We start from the raw sequence: 18,079 nt of genomic DNA, 5'->3' as shown, positions 1-18,079 counted from the left end.
CGCAATTAGAAACTGGGCATCGCCCCGTATCTCTTTTCTATTCTGCAGTAATGCTTCTGGTTATGAAAATTACAATTGACACTTAGTAGCATTTCTGGAAAATCTTTTCTGTTGACTGGTCTTCAAATAAATACTTTATAATATATATTAGTATAAGACAGAATTCCTTTAACTCATATAGATATACCCAAAGCTTTGTTTATTAAATTAAGAGACAAAGACGTTTTCTTGCTTTCCTACATTCATGTAAACAATTACTCAAATTAACCTAAAAAACAAAAAATGTATACAAAGTGAAAACATGATGAAATTCCTTGTAAAAAAAGGTAGAAAGTACAACCTTAGTGTTTAATAATATATGTGTGTATCATGTTTACTCAGTTCGCATAATTGTCACATTGGGATGTATATACTTCGATTCCAGGAAGCTCTGGTTGCTTCCTGGTTTCGGTTAAATTTAAAAGAAAACACCCAGTTTGATACCAGGATCTTTGTTTTAAATAAGCAAATAAACACTTTTAGAACTCTCTAAATTGACTTCACCCTGAATTCCGACTGAAATATTTAGTTAAATTGAACATATTTTTGGAGAACTGTATTCAGAGTCTATAAATCCCTCAAGAAGATACCATGCCATACAAAGAAATTACAAAGTAAAATACCGCCAGGATAAAAGCGACTATCCTTATTATTTTTAAATTCTAAAATCTATTAAAGTTCCTTTTCAAGATCCATCCAAATACTAGTTAATAAATACTTGACCCTTAAATAACATAAATAACATAATAAATAATTACATCAAAATTATGTTCCAAAAAAATGGAACTGCTTCACGAGAGCGAACGGTGTTTTCTCATTATAAAACGTCAGCTTTATGTTCTCTGTTCTCTTTTTTGAGATATGAAATATACTGAATTGAATTCTTGATAATAATTTCATTAAGTATTGCAGGAAGATTGTCTACATATTTTGAAATTCAGAACTGTCTAGAGAAACGAGTCTTGCTTATTCTTTCAGAATAAGTGAAGCTTCAAATTATGCCTATGACAGCCAATTAAATATGTACGACAGTATTATTTCTATATTATATTCATTACAAAACAATGTAATTCAAATAACAGGTATCAAGATCTCGACTCCCAATGTCCTTTTGCTTGTGGCGCCTTTCGCGTTGCTTTCTGACTGTTTTTGATGTTGCCACGTCTGTGGTCGGTGTCCATGTAGGTTGATTTTTAATTAATGGTGCTTCCTATGCGCTTTGCTTTAGGACCCGAACTTCCGGCCAGTGGAAGTCACTGAGGGGAGTGGCGAGGAGGGCGGACAGCATCTGCGTAATCTGAAACGATGCGTAGGATGATGTGTGCGTGTCCGCAAGAAACCAGAAAGAGGCCAACTCCAAAAAAATAATATATATATGTATATACGTACATATATATTTATGCGCACACAAAACAAATTTAATCGATATTTTCCGGAAATCATAAAAAATTATTTATGTATACCCACGCACTTGGACGTCGGTCCCTTGGGCCCCGTCGGAATACACATAAAGTCGGCGGCCATGCGATGATTATAACATTTAATTGTTGAGCCGGGCTTACCAACGATGACTGTACCCCGTACATGTGGCTCGTTGGAACAGCACTCGCAGCGAGTTGTAAATAATTTCATAATTAAATTAAATGGATGCGAGAAGTTGATGCAGTAGGGCATATAAAACAATTTGCCATTAGGGTCCCAGAGGAAAACTTTCCAACCAGATGAATGGCCTGACATCGAAGACGAATGACGACGGAGTAGGAGGAGAAGGAGCAGGAGAAGGAGCAGGAGCAGGAGCAGGAGCAGGAAGAGGCAGGCTAAGGAGACACTTTTCCCAAACAATCAATCAAAATGCTTCGCTTGAAATACAGTAAATCGTTTTCAGTGCTTCAAAAAGAGCCATTGGCATTTATAGACAAGCCCAATGGGATGAGCTGCGTCTTGACTTGGTAAATCCATTTCTAAAAGTGTATACTCGATGCGAAGTTCCACGGTTAATTAAGTCCATTTTTTTCAGACAGTCAACAGACAAGCGGAGGTAGATTTCACAATTACCAGAGTGCTGGTCTAATCACATAGGTGAAATCATTAAATGTGTATATATCGGATGATTATGTGGAGAATAAAGATTCAAGCCGCAAACCAACATATATTATTTTTTACCCTACAAAAATTAAAAAAATATTATTCTCTTTGGCATAAAGATCGCTAACTGCAGTTGCTGTTGATAAGAAGTAAGCGAAAAATAAACCGAAGTTCCAATAATAGAGATAAGCATTGAGATTAATTATATATTTACAGGGAGAAGTCTTGAATTGTCTTGCAATTAATTCGATTATTGCTTATAAATATGCTACTGACTACCAATTAGAATCTGGCCTATTTTTTGCCCCCTTCGATAATACACTGAGCATCATTAGCCTCTGGCGGAATCCAGCAAATTATCCGCACAGCGGAAGAACTCCATTGCTTCGTGGGCCCCACTGGGGAACCACAGGGAGAGAGTTAGAGAGACAGACCGCAAGGACCGCAGACAGGGGGCGGAACGAAGGGCTCATCCATTGGCCAGGACCTGAGCTTTGGGCCCGTGACATCGGCGGGCGGGCACGCACTCGCAGCAGCTGCGGGCGCCATCAAAAACTTGTGCTTGTGGCGGGGCGCACTTTAATTTCAATTTGTCGCCGACCTGCACCACCACCACGAGTAGTCCCTGTCCCTCTTCCTATTCCTGTCCCTATCCCTACTCCCTTTCCCCGTGGTGGCCAACCCCTGGCCACTGGGCCTCCGGCAATTTATTGTTTTCCACTTTACGCCAGTTTCCCACTGGAGACGGTGTCCTGTCCGCTTGTTATTGTTTTGTTGTGTTTTTAGTGCCGTCCTCAAATTTGAGAGTTTTCCACCGCCGCTTTTCCCCGTGAGCTTTGAGCGATTGAGCCACTTGTCAATTGTAGATAGCTTGGGGGGATCGGAAGCTCTGGAGATGTTCCTCTCATACATTCAGAAAAAATAATTCGTAGTTGTGTTGAACGGGGCGTATACTTGATTTATTTAAGAGACCTTTTCAATCGACTTCAGAATGTAGTTTATGTCGTTGGATATCAAAATTTAACCTTATTTCCTTAACAACTTAACAATCTTGATCAATCAATCTGTAAATCAGGGCTGTGTCATATTTTTCCAAGTGTATTTTGGGCAGAAAGTATAATATGTAAGCTGAGAGCGAGTAGTCACTTACCATGACAGCATTGCGCTTGAAATCCATAAAGTTCTTCACCTCGGCGGCCAATTCACGCAGCAGGATAATGCCGTCCTTGCGCTTCACTTCGATGTCGTTGTCCTTGAAGCGCTGCAAATGAAACAAAAACCAAAAAACCAGAGCCATCAGATACACAATTCTCAGTACATTTTACAGCTATAAACTATAAAACCGATGGGCGCCGGTTTCAGTACACAAAAAGGGTTAAAGGGTCGTAAAACTTTTCCGCTTTCTCATTGTCCAACATAAAACTCTGATGTACTCCTGAAATGGTTCTCGGCCCAGAAATGGCCGAAGTAGGAGCGGGAGGAAGAGCAGAAGGCAGTTCCCATGGCTTCGGGCAACTCTCAAATTGATATAAAATTTTATTTTAATGTATCTTATTAATTTAATTAGGTATTCATTGGCTATGCCCGCGGTTTGTGGCTCGTATTAAAATGAGTTGAGAGATTCAGAAATATTGGTTTGAATTTTGAGGTAAACTTTTAGGGATTGGGCAAGGACACGAAAGTCGATTCATGAAAATGTGTCTATGGAAAATACTTGAACCTATGGATACATTTCTGTCAGCAGATTCGAAGAAAATCGTATAAATATTTGATTTAAATAAATCACATTAGTCAACAGACATCCTTAATGAGACAAGGAGCTTCGTCCTTGCTCAAAATAATTCAATTATCAGTGAGGTTTTTTAGCTATCTATATTTTGTTTCAAGAGACATGAAGCTTGAAGAAACGCTAGCATTCGTAGATGTGACAAATAAGTGTAATTAAATTTTACATTCCATTGCACTTATCCTTAGGGACACATACACATACACACTCAGCAAGTATCCTGTGACACACACACATTCTAGTTCTAGGAAGATTGGAGCCAGAAGACACACGCATTTAGTGGCCAAGTTAATGGCTTCGGCATGCCGTCTCTGATTTTCCACGTCCCACACTTGAACCCACTCACACACACACACACACACAGAGCAGATGCCCTGCGCCATTATAATGATTTTTCCATTGAACGTGTTGTCATTTGGTTTAATGGGAAATTCTGATGAGTTTTCTTTTCTGTTTTCCCTGATGAATTCCCATAAGCATAATCGAAAAAGTAGCACTGGCGACCGATGAAGAGGCGGAAGTGCGGAAAAGCGGCACGAAAATGTCACCCGGAAGCAAATGCATTTTATGACTTTTCCATGCATTTAAGTGCCGAAAATTAGCAATTTAGAAATGGAGTTTTACGTGGGGTAGGGAGGCGTGGCCATTTCCAATTGTCACTTTTCAAACAAACTGTCACTTAAATTATATTTTTGCCCATTCGCGTCCCGTTGCATCCTGGCGAGAAAGGACGATGGAGATAGTGAGCGAAAGCGAAGGAGCACTGCCTGTGTGTGTGTGTGTGTGTGTGTGTGCATCCCTGTACATGTCTCCAGCGAATTAATTAGAAAACTTTTCTTAACTGATTCAGTGCCAGCAGCAGCAGCAGCAGTCGAGAAACTGCTTGGGCATAGAAGAATAAGCAGCGAATACATACTTTCACTGACAAAAAAATAAGGACATTGAAAGAATTATAGTTAGTTTTTATAGAAAATGTAATAATTTATCAATATTAAAAATAAAATATTATACATTAAATGTTGCTACACTTGATAAATGCCTCTAATTTCATATTCATATTCATACTCATCTTTAGAACAACTAACTACCTTAAAGTTTTATTTCCTGCTTGTGGTCTAAGCTTTCTTGATGCTTTTCTGAACAATTATTTAAGGTTTAAATATTAAATTATTAATTCCCATGGCTCTTATTTGCTTTAAAGCTAATTTCTCTGCAATACGCATTATATGAATAAGAAACAAAAGAAATCAGACCTTGCTTATTGCAATATCTTAGTAAGTAAACAATTTAGTGTCACGTTCTTAGGGTGCAAAGTTGAAAACTTTATACTCTTTGAATCACATTAATACCCTATATTTTTTTAGAGTGCACGTACGTGTCTGCAGACACACCCACACACACATACACACGCTGCAAATATTTGTGGCTGAAGCCAAAACCTAACCATGTACCATTTGTGTGCTGGTGTGTGCCACCGCAGAACTAAAACTGCAGGGGAAACTCTTTGAGGCATTCATTAGTTGGCTAAAGAAAATGTCACCCACACAGGCTGGCAAAAAAAAGGAAAGAAAGAAAGTATTACTGGCACAAGGGAGCTCCCTAAAGACGCCCCCTCTCTGTCTTCCTTGTAATGCCATTGAGCATTATAAATTCTACACGAGGATTTCGAACGCCCAAATTATGTCTTCTGCACTTGACTCACAGACTCAGACATTTATCCGGCATTTGAAGGTTAATATGGCGCCATTAGGCAGCTATTAGCCAAAAATGGGATCTTAGAGATTGACTAGAAAGAGTTATCTTTCAATATTTTAAACCAAGAATTTCTGTGGCACAAAACATTAAACTTTAGTTTGCAAACTTAAGCAAATTTCTTAAGCTTTATATGCAAATTAAATTTACTTATAATTTAACAAATAAATAATTAAACTTTAACAGTTCAGAAATGTATATGGGATTGTAGATTTTTGTTTTATATTCTGAAATAATTTCGTTAATAAACTCCTTACTTAATACATTTTGGGTAAGCCTTTGTTTTGCTACAAAATGCTTCTTTGAGACTTTGGTTTAAATATACTAAATGTAAATACAATTTTACTAAAACCCAGACTTAACTCCACATTTATAAATAATCCTATAATAAGAACAACCAATTGCTTTATCTTTTGATTAAAAAATACCTTAAAAGAATTCTCCAACAAGACCTGGCAGAGTAGTAAAAGTAATAAAACATTTAACGCTTTCACAACTTTTAAATTGAGCCAATTTCCAGGCATTTCTCCCCCCCCCCCCCCTAACAGGCGTTCGTTCCGCCAAAGTTTGCCTTCTAAAAATGATTTATAGCATCTGGAAATCCATTAGCAAACTATTGCCAAATGAAAGCCAATAGTTAAAAAAAGAAATAGCAAAGCAGAGAGAGTGAAGTGGAGCGTAATAAAAATCGAAAAGGCGCTGGACGTGGCAAAGAAGAGGCATTGCAAATTAAAAGGATGTCAAGCAACAAGCCGCAGAGCAAGCCGCAAAAAGGATCAATGGAGAAAAACGCTGTGTGTTCTATATGTATGTATATGTGAGGAGACGCGCAAGATGTTAGCCAGGCTAGGTGGCATAGCAGTGGCTGCTGCAACTGGGGCTGGGGCTGGGGCTGGGAACCACGCCCACAAAAACCTCACCCAACTTTTATGCGATGGCAACATTTTATAAAGCAATTTCCACGAGAGCAGCAGCATCGAAATGCAATGCACGCCTGAAGGACGCACGCGTGTGTGTATGAGAGAGTCCTGCCGAGGGGGGGGGGAGGGGAGGGGTACAAAAACTATATACAATATGTATACAATATGGGTAGCACTCGAAGAGCGAGAGCAGCAGCAGCAGCAGCAGCATAGAAAGTTTTTCATTTTGCGGTTGACTCTGGAATTCGAAAATGCTGCGCAAGGCGGAGCCCTCGGGCGAACCCCCTTCCGCCCTCTTCCGCCCGCCCCCCTGCAGCCTGGTGCGTATGCAGCTGGTGCAAAACTTTAAGTGGAGCAAGGACATCCGAAGGAGTGGAGGGCGGGCGAGCGAATAAGGAGCATTCCTGAGCTTTGGCTTCTGCTCCTGTTGAATTCCAGCACAAGTTAAGCAGCTTACGCATGCAGGAGCAGATGCAACAGCAGCATCGGCTACCTGAAGCCAAACACCGAGCGAAAAGAACTTATATTAATAGATTCCGAAAGGACACAAGTCATAACTCAAAAGAAATGGTTTAACTGCCCGAATAATTTAATCAAGAAAAGGCTTAATCCCTAATAAATATATATATTATATAATTTTAGAGAAAATAAATATAGTTATGTTGCTGTATATTTTCTCAGTGCATGGCAGACTGCTCGGTATATTGACTTTCGTCCTGGCTTGCTCCTGTCTAAGTGATTATGCGCTCAAGTGCGCGGAGCGGGCTCAGAAACCGGAGCACCTCAGCGCTACGGTCTGGTTTCTCTGGTCTGGTCAAAAAATGCGCTAATTAGATTTTAATGAAGATGTCGCTGGCGCCCTTCAGCCCCAGTTTCCGTCTCTCCGAATCCTTCCAGCAATGGAGCAACAGTGTCCCGGATCAACGCGCTTGTTTCCCTGTTCAGCAAAGCGGAGATTTGTTTTCCAAACAAACTTATTTTAATTGCTGGATTATTTTTATTCCATGTCTTGTTTTTAGTTTTTTAATTAAATCTTTTATTTTTAGTTTTGAGGCTCTGAATTCCCTTAATTGATAAGCTCCATAATTCTCAGCTCGTGAGTGCTGCACTTAACTTTTAATTACCATGTTTTTCATATTCGAAAGAAGGTAGGATGCCAGAACTTTTAATTGCATTAAAAAGGCAGAGAGTAGTACTTTAATTCATAAAACACATTACCTAAAGGAGATATGGATTTATGAATTAACTTAAATTAATATTAAAATCTAATATATAAAATTCTCGTGTCACAGTTTTCGTGCCCTTACTCCTCCGAAACGGCTTGACCGATTTTGATGAAATTTTTTGTGCTTATCCGGTATCTATGAGAATAGGCCAACATCTATTTTTTATCCCCCTAAATGTTAGGGGTAGTCCACCCTTAGCGTTTCCAAGTGACCCTACTGCTGCGCCATCTACAGGCAGCCAGCTGAATCAAAGCATTTCCTGTCAAACATTCAAAACATATTGAAAGAAGAAACTTGAAAAGTTCTGAACCGTTTATGCCCAAATTTTTAGAGAACATGCGTTGAGGTTCCAGCTCGGTTATTGACTACTTTTGATGTTGATAGCTTATCTGCGGCTGCGAATATATCTATTTTTTTAGCGTTTCCCCGTGCCCCGACTACTGCGCCCTCTACAAGCAAATCAAAGCATTTCCTGTCAAACATTAAAAACATATTGAAAGAAGAAATTGGAGATACAAATTTTATTTTTTGTTCAGGTTCAGTAAGAAACGAAGTCATGCCACCAAAAAAGTCGAGATTGGGTCGTTGTATTCGCAATACAGAAGCAAAAAGACGTAAGATTACGAATATTACTGACGAAGAACGGGCCTCCTTCCGAGAGACTGAGCGGCAGAGAGCAATGCAAATGCACATAGAGGAATCAGCAGAAAGACGAGCAGATAGGCTTGAGAGAAAACGATTGAGAGTTAGGCAGTCGCGTTCTGCAGCAATCGATTTGATTCACTCTCAAAATAATGATCGCGACAGGGCAAGGGTAACTGAAGCGCGTTTACAGCTTGCAGCAGATCAAACCCTGCAATACAATCGTCTTGCATTCAGATATAATCCAACTGTTGATTATAGCTCGAATCGCAATGTCGTTATTGGCCAGATGCATCAGGTCTGCATATACTGTCAGGCTCTCAAATTCAAAAACGAACCAAAAGGATTGTGTTGCGCTTCCGGGAAAGTGGAATTGCCTCAACTTGAAGCACCACCAGAGCCTCTGCACTCTCTATTCGCTGGATCTACTGCTGAATCGAAGCATTTCCCTGTCGAACATTAGGAAATACAACTCTTGCTTTCAAATGACGTCATTTGGTGCGGAAATTATAACTGCGCAATTCATGCCAACTTTTAAAATCAAAGGACAAATCTATCATAAAGCCGGTTCCCTGCTTCCGTTCCAAGACAGCGAACACAAATTTCTTCAAATGTACTTCATTGGTGATGATGGAGATGAAGTAGATGCACGTTATGGAATCAATAAATCGCTGAAGAGGCCAATTATTTCGCAGCTACAGAATCTTTTTCACGAACGGAACAATTTGGTGCGTTTATTCAAAACAGCAATCGATATGATGCCTTCGGATACCCATAAAATTGTCATTCATGCAGACAAAACGCCTGCTGGAGAACATATCAGGAGATATAATGCTCCAACTATAGACGAAGTGGCAATTGTCATAGTCGGGGATCAGTTTCAACCTCGAGATATTGTTCTCCATCGACGAAACGATCGATTGGTAAACGTCGCAGAAACTCACCGTTGTTACGATGCTTTGCAGTATCCACTAATCTTCTGGGATGGTGCCGATGGATACCATTTCAATGTGACTTATTTCTTATGCGTTCAACCACAATATGCCACAGAGAAACGTGGCAGTCCATTTGGAGAATGGTCAACGTGTCTATTTCACAGAAAAAAATGTGCAAGAAAGAGTCCTGAATCGGCCAGCGACAACTCTGACTGCCTTCTTCACCTTATGCCAGGAAGATGATTTTGCCAGAACCTTGATGTATTCAGAAGTGCCCTCTTAACCATAATATGCCCGTGCGAAGCCGGGACGGGCCGGCTAGTAATATATAAAAGTTTCACTTACTGTATTTAAACCCAAACTACTGCAAAAATCAGAAACTACCAAGTCACTTTTTGGCTTCAATATTATATATAATAAAGCACATATTCTTTAGGGACGTAAGGTCCCTCCACCGTTCATTTAACGTTCAGAATCCCCGGATGGATATGCTGAAATTAATATTTAATTTACTTTATACTTTCAGTAAGGACCTGAAAGGCATCGCCCCGCTAAATATTTCCCTGTCGGCAGCTGTATGTCATGCTCGCATTTTCGTAACCAAACGACAACAACAGACTTAAATATTTGCATAGACAAGCCCTGACTGTACACAGACATATGTACATCTGCGAATATATATATGCATACACAATATATATATATATATATATATAAATATATATGGGTATATGTATAGGGAGCAGATCAAGGACTCTGTGGCTCTGCAGCCCCAGTGCATTTTGGACCAGAGGAGTTGTCCCTCGAAGGAGTGTAGCTCGGACTCCGCACACCAGGACCCCTCAAGTGCGTCGCCGAGTCGTCGCCTTGATTTACGATTAGTCTCTTTGCAGTCCGCAACACTGTTCGCCACACACTTAGTTAGCCAAACACACAAAACCACCTAGATCTCCAGTCCCAGTCTCCCTGTCTCCCAGTCTCCTTGCTCATCCTATCCACTCTGCCCACAAGGCGTAAGCTCATCGCTGTGCCCTCAACAAGGCCTTTGTATTTGTCACCAAAATCCGGCAAATGGAGTGCGGGAGTTTCCCGACGGTGGTGGCCAGTGGATAGCGGTGGAGTGGGTAACCACTTTCCTAAACAAATGACCAGCAATCTGCATTTTGGGTTGCAGTAACCCGGCACACAAAAATTATAATTGCATAGACATACCAAATGGGTGGCAGATTGAAAGACCATGGCAGCATTATAAACCCTTGAATTCGTCCTTATAACTAAAAGGACATTCTGAATTAAGCTGATTTGAAATATATATAAAATATGCATTAACGTATTAACTAAATCATTTTTTGTATAAAATATTGTATTATATACAAAGATTAACCGAAGTGTAAGTAAAGTTTTTTCATACAGATAAACTCTATTTATTAAAAGGACTAGAAAACTTAAATACTATAAAATGTAAGCAAACAAATTACTTAAGTAACCAATTAATAAACATTTTGAGAAAATCATCCCTGGTTATTTCAGAAGCATAGAATTTCTCTTATGGTACCACATTCTTAGCTTACTTTTTAGCAACAGCTTAGGTGATATTGAAACCATTAAAAGTAAAATAAATGTTTTCTACCTTAATTAAGCGAATTAATGATGTACTATATATAACAAATATTTAAAAGTATCTCTTTCAGGTGCCAAGCAGCCTTATAATCACTATCAGCTAGCATTCAGTTTTCTTTGGGATCCAAGAAGAATTTGCTGAGGCAGATACTTAGTAAATATTTCATATGAAAATAAAACTTAATCTCAGTTAAGTTTACCATTACAAAGTTAAAGATATAATGATCAAAAATTAATAATATAACTGATATACAATCGACTGCGATGACTTAACCATGAAAATGGAAATGAACCTTGAGATAAATGATTTCATCATGTCTTCCACAATACTGTATAAAGGTAAATACTTTCACTTTACACTTTCCAGCTTGAGATTCTCCCTATTTGCGATTGCAATCAGCTTGAACTCGGCTCGCAGTTGGTTTACTTTTACCTTCAATCAGCTGCGACCAGAATGCCAAGTACAGGCGGATAAAGGGGCTCACAGAGCCGGGAACAATAATTTGCATGCCACTTACAGGCGGAACCGACTGGTGAAAATAAAATAGGAAACAGAAACAGGAGGGTGGCGGAGGGAAATGGAAAATAGAGAGGGAAAGCGAAGGCTGGACGCTGAAGAAAAACGACGGCACGCACCAGTTTTGTTTTCTTACACTTTTTTTGAGCCAAAAAGTTTTGTATTACGTGCAAAACGAGAGCACGCTTAAATTTATTGTCCTGCAAGGAGCAGAGAGACCGAGAAAGCCAATTTTCACTAAAATTTGACCCATATTTCAACGCAGACCAAGAGAAAGAGAGAGAAAGAGCAACGAAAGAGATGGCTGACAATGATCACACAAGCTCCACTTCATTATCACAAACACCGTTAGTCACACATCATCATTTGCCGTTATGGCGGCACATACGCAGAGCGAGATGGAAATAGAAGAGCAAGAGAAACAGAGACAGAGCGTTCTCCTGTCATTTGCTCTGCGTAAATGTGCAACACTTTATGTACTGTCACGTTGTCGATGAAGTCTGTCCGTCCCTGTCACTCTTTATGCAGGGCCATTAAGTTTGACAGGCAGACATGGCAGCCCTTTTCTTGTTTTTAGGTTATGTTTTGCGGTTGTCACATCCCGTTATGATCGAAAAGGTATGCGTTTAAATCGGAACAATAAATAGATAGCTTGACCTTGTGATACAAAACCAGAACCTAGATAATGTATGCATTTTACTGTTTTAGGTTAATGCTTTGAAGAAAATTATGAGAAATCAATGGAAATAATAAAACCAGCTGGAATGACAAAATAAATTAGGGGATACTTATCGACGATTAGGTGCTTTTTAAATCTAATGATTGATATCTAAAATATATTTTTTACAAAAATTGTCTTGATTTATCCCCAAAAATAAGTTATAACCTTAAATTAACTTTTATCTGAGATGTTTTTGTAAATAAGACCGGTTTAACGTTTAGTTAAAAACAGATTTTATTTTGGCAAAAATTATCCTTCTTCTAATCCAATATGACAGTTTTTCAACATCATTATGTTATGAAATTTTTTTTAACTATCTCTTCTCATTTGGGATTCTCCAAAACTTTATTTGACAATTTAAAAAAACCGCAAGTCCATGAAGTACAGAGCATTCCACATTCGACCAAACAGGAAACGGCCTATATCCTGCTGAAGGTTGTCCTCTGTCTGAAGAACATATTTCATGGCTTAGGTAGATACTTTTTCAGCTAGTCAGCGCTAAACGCTGCCAAGCTAGAGGCATAGGGAAAATAAAATAAATGAATATGCGCCACGCACAGGCATCCCCACACACTCTCTCACCTCGCCTCCCAGCAGCCTCCTTGCTCGTGGCTCTTAGTCCTGGCAGCCATTTTGTCTTGGCCTGTTGTTCCTTTTTGTTGTGCCTTGTGCGACGCCTTTCGCATAACTGAACGTGTGCGCTGCATTTGTTTTACATTTTATTATGCTACTTTAAAATGCCAAATGGAAAAAGCAGCTATGGAAAATTCAGTAGAAGAAAAACCAGCAGCAACAGCACAACAATAACAACGAGAAAAAGCGGACAAATGCGAAGGAGCAGAGGATGGAGGGTGGATGGACCACACCCACAGCATTGTCCGCTTTCCTTTTTAATTTTCCTTTTTTCTCCTTTTTTATATTATATTGCAAAACATTTTTTTGAAGGACAACAGTCAAGTCAATAGAACAACAAAACTGTGTCAGCAAAAGGATCTAAAGGAAGATGACGTCTGGACCGAAGTGAAATTATTTAATTAATATTGTCGTATGTCAATATTTTATTTATAAAATATATTGAGACTTATATTTAAGGGTTTAGGTTTAGTCAAGAAACCTGTTATTATATGTAACTAGCTGTACCCTGCCACGTTTCTCTGTGGCATATTGTGGTTAAGAGGGCACTTCTGAATACATCAATGTTCCGGCAAAATCATCTTCCTGGCATAAGGTGAAGAAGGGAGTCAGAGTTGTCGCTGGCGGATTCAGGACTCTTTCTTGCACATTTCTTTCTGTGAAATAGATACGTTGACCATTCTCCAAATGGACTGCAAAGTGAACTAAAGCTGGATAGCGTTCATGAATGGGGAACGAACAAATTCTCCATGCAACCTCGTTGCTGCTTTTGTATCTTCCAGCCTGGTATTGAGATATTTCATCGACAACTCGTACTGCATTGCTGTCCCCATTTTCTGCCTGAACACCAAAAACTGCCATATCGCTGCCTTTATTCACGTACTTGCAGATATATTTAATCGATTTCACGGAATTGCAATATTCTACGTTGATGTGCGCTTTGTATGATTTTGACAATAGTGTTGAGTATGGAACCACCCAACGATTGTCTACCTCAATATCACCAATTCTCATGTTTAAAGTTGCCGAAGTCCCTCCATCTTCAGTTGACCGTCTCCTATACAGAGGATATCCATCGTCCCCTGTTACGGTGTTGGCTGTAAATGCTCGAGGATATCGCTTGGAACACTTCCCGTCTACCATGCATGGTGAACTTCGGTTGAGGGTACCACATGGGCCATGGATCATGTTCTTGATGACAACTGCATGCAAATCTGTATCAACCTCTGCCCGTGGAATCTCAGCGCATATCACATTGTCAATTTCGTCTGGAGTAATTTTATCATACAGCCAAACCAGTATGTGCGCATGCGGCAATCCTCACTTCTGACATTCTACTGAATACATCCAGCACCGCTCAGATCCCAAAACTCCATGTTTCACAATGAAATCCATCAGTGACTTGAGCTTTTGTCTAAAAACACGGGCTGTGATGTCATGCCTATCCCTATATGATTGTCCAGGAAATAACAGCTGAACTATCTCGTCCCAAGCTGGATTGCATGTGAAGGTGATAAATAAGTCTGGACGGCCGTAGCAACGAACATATGCCTGGGCATCTTGAGCATATTCATGCATGTGGCTCGGACTACCTATGTATGAGGATGGCAAAATCGTGAGCTTTCCAACGTTGGTTGTATTACGGTCATTCATCACAGCATCCCGCAAATGTATAAATTCCTCGGACCGAAGTTTCTTCTGATTCAATCGGAGGAACAGCTAACGTTGTTTCAATTTTTGCATACATATCGACAATGTACTGATGAAACAACTGACGACATTTCAATATATGATTGCAATCGGTCCTCCGAACCATTAACCTGTATGAGTAAAAGTTCATCGCGCAGCCGCGTCTCTCGGATGGAGGCCCGTTCTTCGTCAGTCATATTCGTAATCTTACGTCTTTTTGCTTCTGTATTGCGAATACGACGACCCAATCTCGACTTCTTTGGTGGCATGACTTCGTTTCTTACTGAATCTGAACAAAAAATAAAATTTGTATCTCCAATTTCTTCTTTCAATATGTTTTTAATGTTTGACAGGAAATGCTTTGATTTGCTTGTAGAGGGCGCAGTAGTAGGGGCACGGGGAAACGCTAAAAAATAGATATATTCGCAACCGCAGATAAGCTATTAACATCAAAAGTAGTCAATAACCGAGCTGGAACCTCAACGCATCTTCTCTAAAAATTTGGGCATAAACGGTTCAGAACTTTTCAAGTTTCTTCTTTCAATATGTTTTGAATGTTGGACAGGAAATGCTTTGATTCAGCTGGCTGCCTGTAGATGGCGCAGCAGTAGGGGCACTTGGAAACGCTAAAAAAATAGATATATTCGCCACCGCAGATAAGCTATCAACATCAAAAGTAGTCAATAACCGAGCTGGAACCTCAACGCATGTTGTGTAAAAATTTGGGCTTAAACGGTTCAGAACTTTTCGAGTCTATGAAGGATGTAGACACGAACAGAGCATTTTTATATATATAGATATATTAGATTTTATATTACTTTCTCTTAGATTTAATCTTATTTATCGCAAGGATTTATATGACATTAAGAGATTTATATAAACTGAATATTTCGTAGTTTTTTAAGTGAATAAACTAAGTAATCTTATAATTGTTGCTTCTTTTACTGATAAATCAATATTTAAATAATAAATAGACACGGACATTTGATGTTTTACTTTCTAGATTATGTCTAGACTACAGACTTTTCTAGTTTTTGATCGTGGTATAGAAGAAGTATGTGAGAAAAGCGTTAAAATTATTATTTTAATATGCAATATTGTCATTTATGAATATATTCTTCAGCTGAAATGTGATTAAAGCAATCCCAACAATCCGAATCAGAGCTGTAATTCTAATTCATAACTTCAGTCTCTTTGGCGTAGGCTCACTAATTGCTCCTGGCATTGTCCTTACAGCAGCTCACTTTCTTAGAAACCTGAGCGCACGGGACATGTAAATAATTTGAAGGATTCACCGCTGATTCAGTAGATCGAAATTAATTAATTTTGAATTTTAAAGCGCTGTGTAAACCAAAACCGTATTCGAAGCCCAAAGTGAGCTCTTTATTTTATTGTGGCGTGTCAATAATTTTATATTGCCTTCAATTTATTAGCCCTTGTCAGAGGCCGAGGTATCGAAGGTTGATACCGATGCGAAAGGCGTTAACAAGGGTGGCACAGACTCCCAACCGCTGACAGCGCACGCAAGGATACAAACAAACAAACAAGCAGACGGACAGAAGGACAGATCAACTTGCACACGCATAAAATGGTATGATATAATGTTTATTAAGCATATACATACATATATATATAAACACACACAAACAGACCATATTCCCCACGTACAACGTCGCGTATACTTGATATTTAATTCAATCTGGGCGTAAGTTTCCGTTTTTTGCCTTCGTACAGCGGAGTACGCTTTAAATTAACACAAACAAACGTTGTCAGCGGCAGCAGTACCACCGACACCACCCACTCCCAACTACAACAACAACAACAACAACATCAACAACAGGACCTATGATAACATACACCCGCACACACACACACGCAGGCAGAAAAACAACAACAGGCCAGAGGAGAGCAACAGCAACAAGGCACTTGACAATTACAGACTCAATGACAGTCACAGCCAGCAAATTTATTTGCATTTTAGCCGCCTTTCAGACTCCATCTCCCCCAAGTCCACCCCCGAATCCAGCTTGAATGTGGCTGGTTTTCTGTATAATTTTACTGATATTTATACCCTAGTGCAGGACTGTCGAAATTTTAGCCAAATCGTCCAGTGTTTTATGAGTTCCACTGGGCTGTGCTGTACTTTAAACTTGAACTACGGATCTACGGATTATAGTACTTAAGCTATTACTATACTTTAAATAGATTTGAAGAACAGTTTTCAAGACAATTGAATATTATAGAATATATCATAGTTCTACTATATATACTTTTACTTTCCATTTTCAATTAGATCTATTTTTTAAAACTTTCCCGTTTTTAAATTCTAAAATGGATTCAACGGAAATAGTATATACAAATTCGTATAAGATTAAAATGGTATGATCTATAAAACGATACAAATATTAATCGTTTCAATATGAGTTTCAGCGGGTTAAGTCATCCCTTAAGATAAATTTATAGCCGTCATATTATTCCAGGAGAGTTTTAGAGGATAGAATCCAGTTTCGTCCCTTATATGTTGCATAACCTAAAGGAAAGAATAACTTAATGTGTGCAGATTTCGCCTGATTATGACGCGGTAAGACTTACCTCCGACTAATCGGCTTGCAGGGTATATATAAAAAGCAAGCCTGCTGTTAACGAAAGTTGCCGCAAGAGTTGTGAGTATGTAAATCCGCATAAAAGCGATTTTCTCGCACATAATCACTGGCAGCACACACTCGCACAATAAAGGCAACCCACGACTGCACGTCTGATTAAACGCGAAAGTACGCGACCGACTGGAGGATGGGGTGCCTTCCATGGAGGACACCATCATCCAACATCCAACAGACGCTATCCGCCGCCATTTGCCATCCGCCATCTTCCACCACAGACCACGCAGTCAAGCAAAGCCAAACAGAGGGCGGGCTTATTAACATAGATAGCACCCAGCTCACTCTCACATACATATACTCATGCGTATATGGGCCCGAGTCTCATTTTGGCCCGCAGTGCCCCCCAATTAGCCTTATTTGTGTTTAAATTGCATTAGGGCAGCAACAAAAGGAGCCAAATAAGAGCGCCAAAGAGAAAACACGAAAAATTGACGCATTTGTTGGGTTAAGCTTCCGACTAAGCCTTGCCATTCAAAGCGTTTATCGATAAATTCTGCCTTATCGATAAGTTCAACTAAGTGCCCGCAGAGCTTAAATGTATTTGTCCGGGCTAAAACTGAACCAGACACGGGGCCATTAGCCAGGCCGATGTACATACATATGTATGTATGTATCTGGATTTTCTGATACATATGTCCGCATTATCGGGCCTACAAATGCGCGTGCTTAGTCTGGCCATATGACAGTAGTAATTACTTACACTTTTGATCTCATTCATTTTGGTAAATTGACGTCCGAACTCCCACAAGTCGACGCCAAACTTCAGGGCCCAGTTGCGAACTCTGCAAAGAGAGATACAAAATATATATAAATTACCTTTATACATGTTTAATGTTAAAATGTTAAATGAGCGA

General features: G+C 39.4%; 1 protein-coding gene across 3 annotated transcripts in view; it reads right to left on the bottom strand.

Annotated features, from left to right (window-relative positions):
• stol (voltage-dependent calcium channel subunit stolid) overlaps positions 1-18,079 on the bottom strand; it is a 46,693-nt gene that overhangs the window by 14,958 nt on the left and 13,656 nt on the right. For all 3 annotated transcript variants that reach the window (XM_020954498.2, XM_020954497.2, XM_086832051.1), the window contains 2 exons: positions 17,926-18,007; positions 3,275-3,385 (listed from right to left, as the gene is read on the bottom strand). In XM_020954498.2, the coding sequence (XP_020810157.2) occupies positions 3,275-3,385; positions 17,926-18,007 (193 nt within the window). The remainder of the gene's footprint in view (positions 1-3,274; positions 3,386-17,925; positions 18,008-18,079) is intronic.

The sequence above is a fragment of the Drosophila serrata genome, unplaced genomic scaffold, assembly GCF_035046125.1.
Source record: "Drosophila serrata isolate PLE 108 unplaced genomic scaffold, ASM3504612v1 contig_245, whole genome shotgun sequence".
NCBI lineage: Eukaryota > Metazoa > Arthropoda > Insecta > Diptera > Drosophilidae > Drosophila > Drosophila serrata.
The sequence above is the reverse complement of the archived record's forward strand: the minus strand, read 5'-3'. Positions and strand labels throughout refer to the sequence as shown.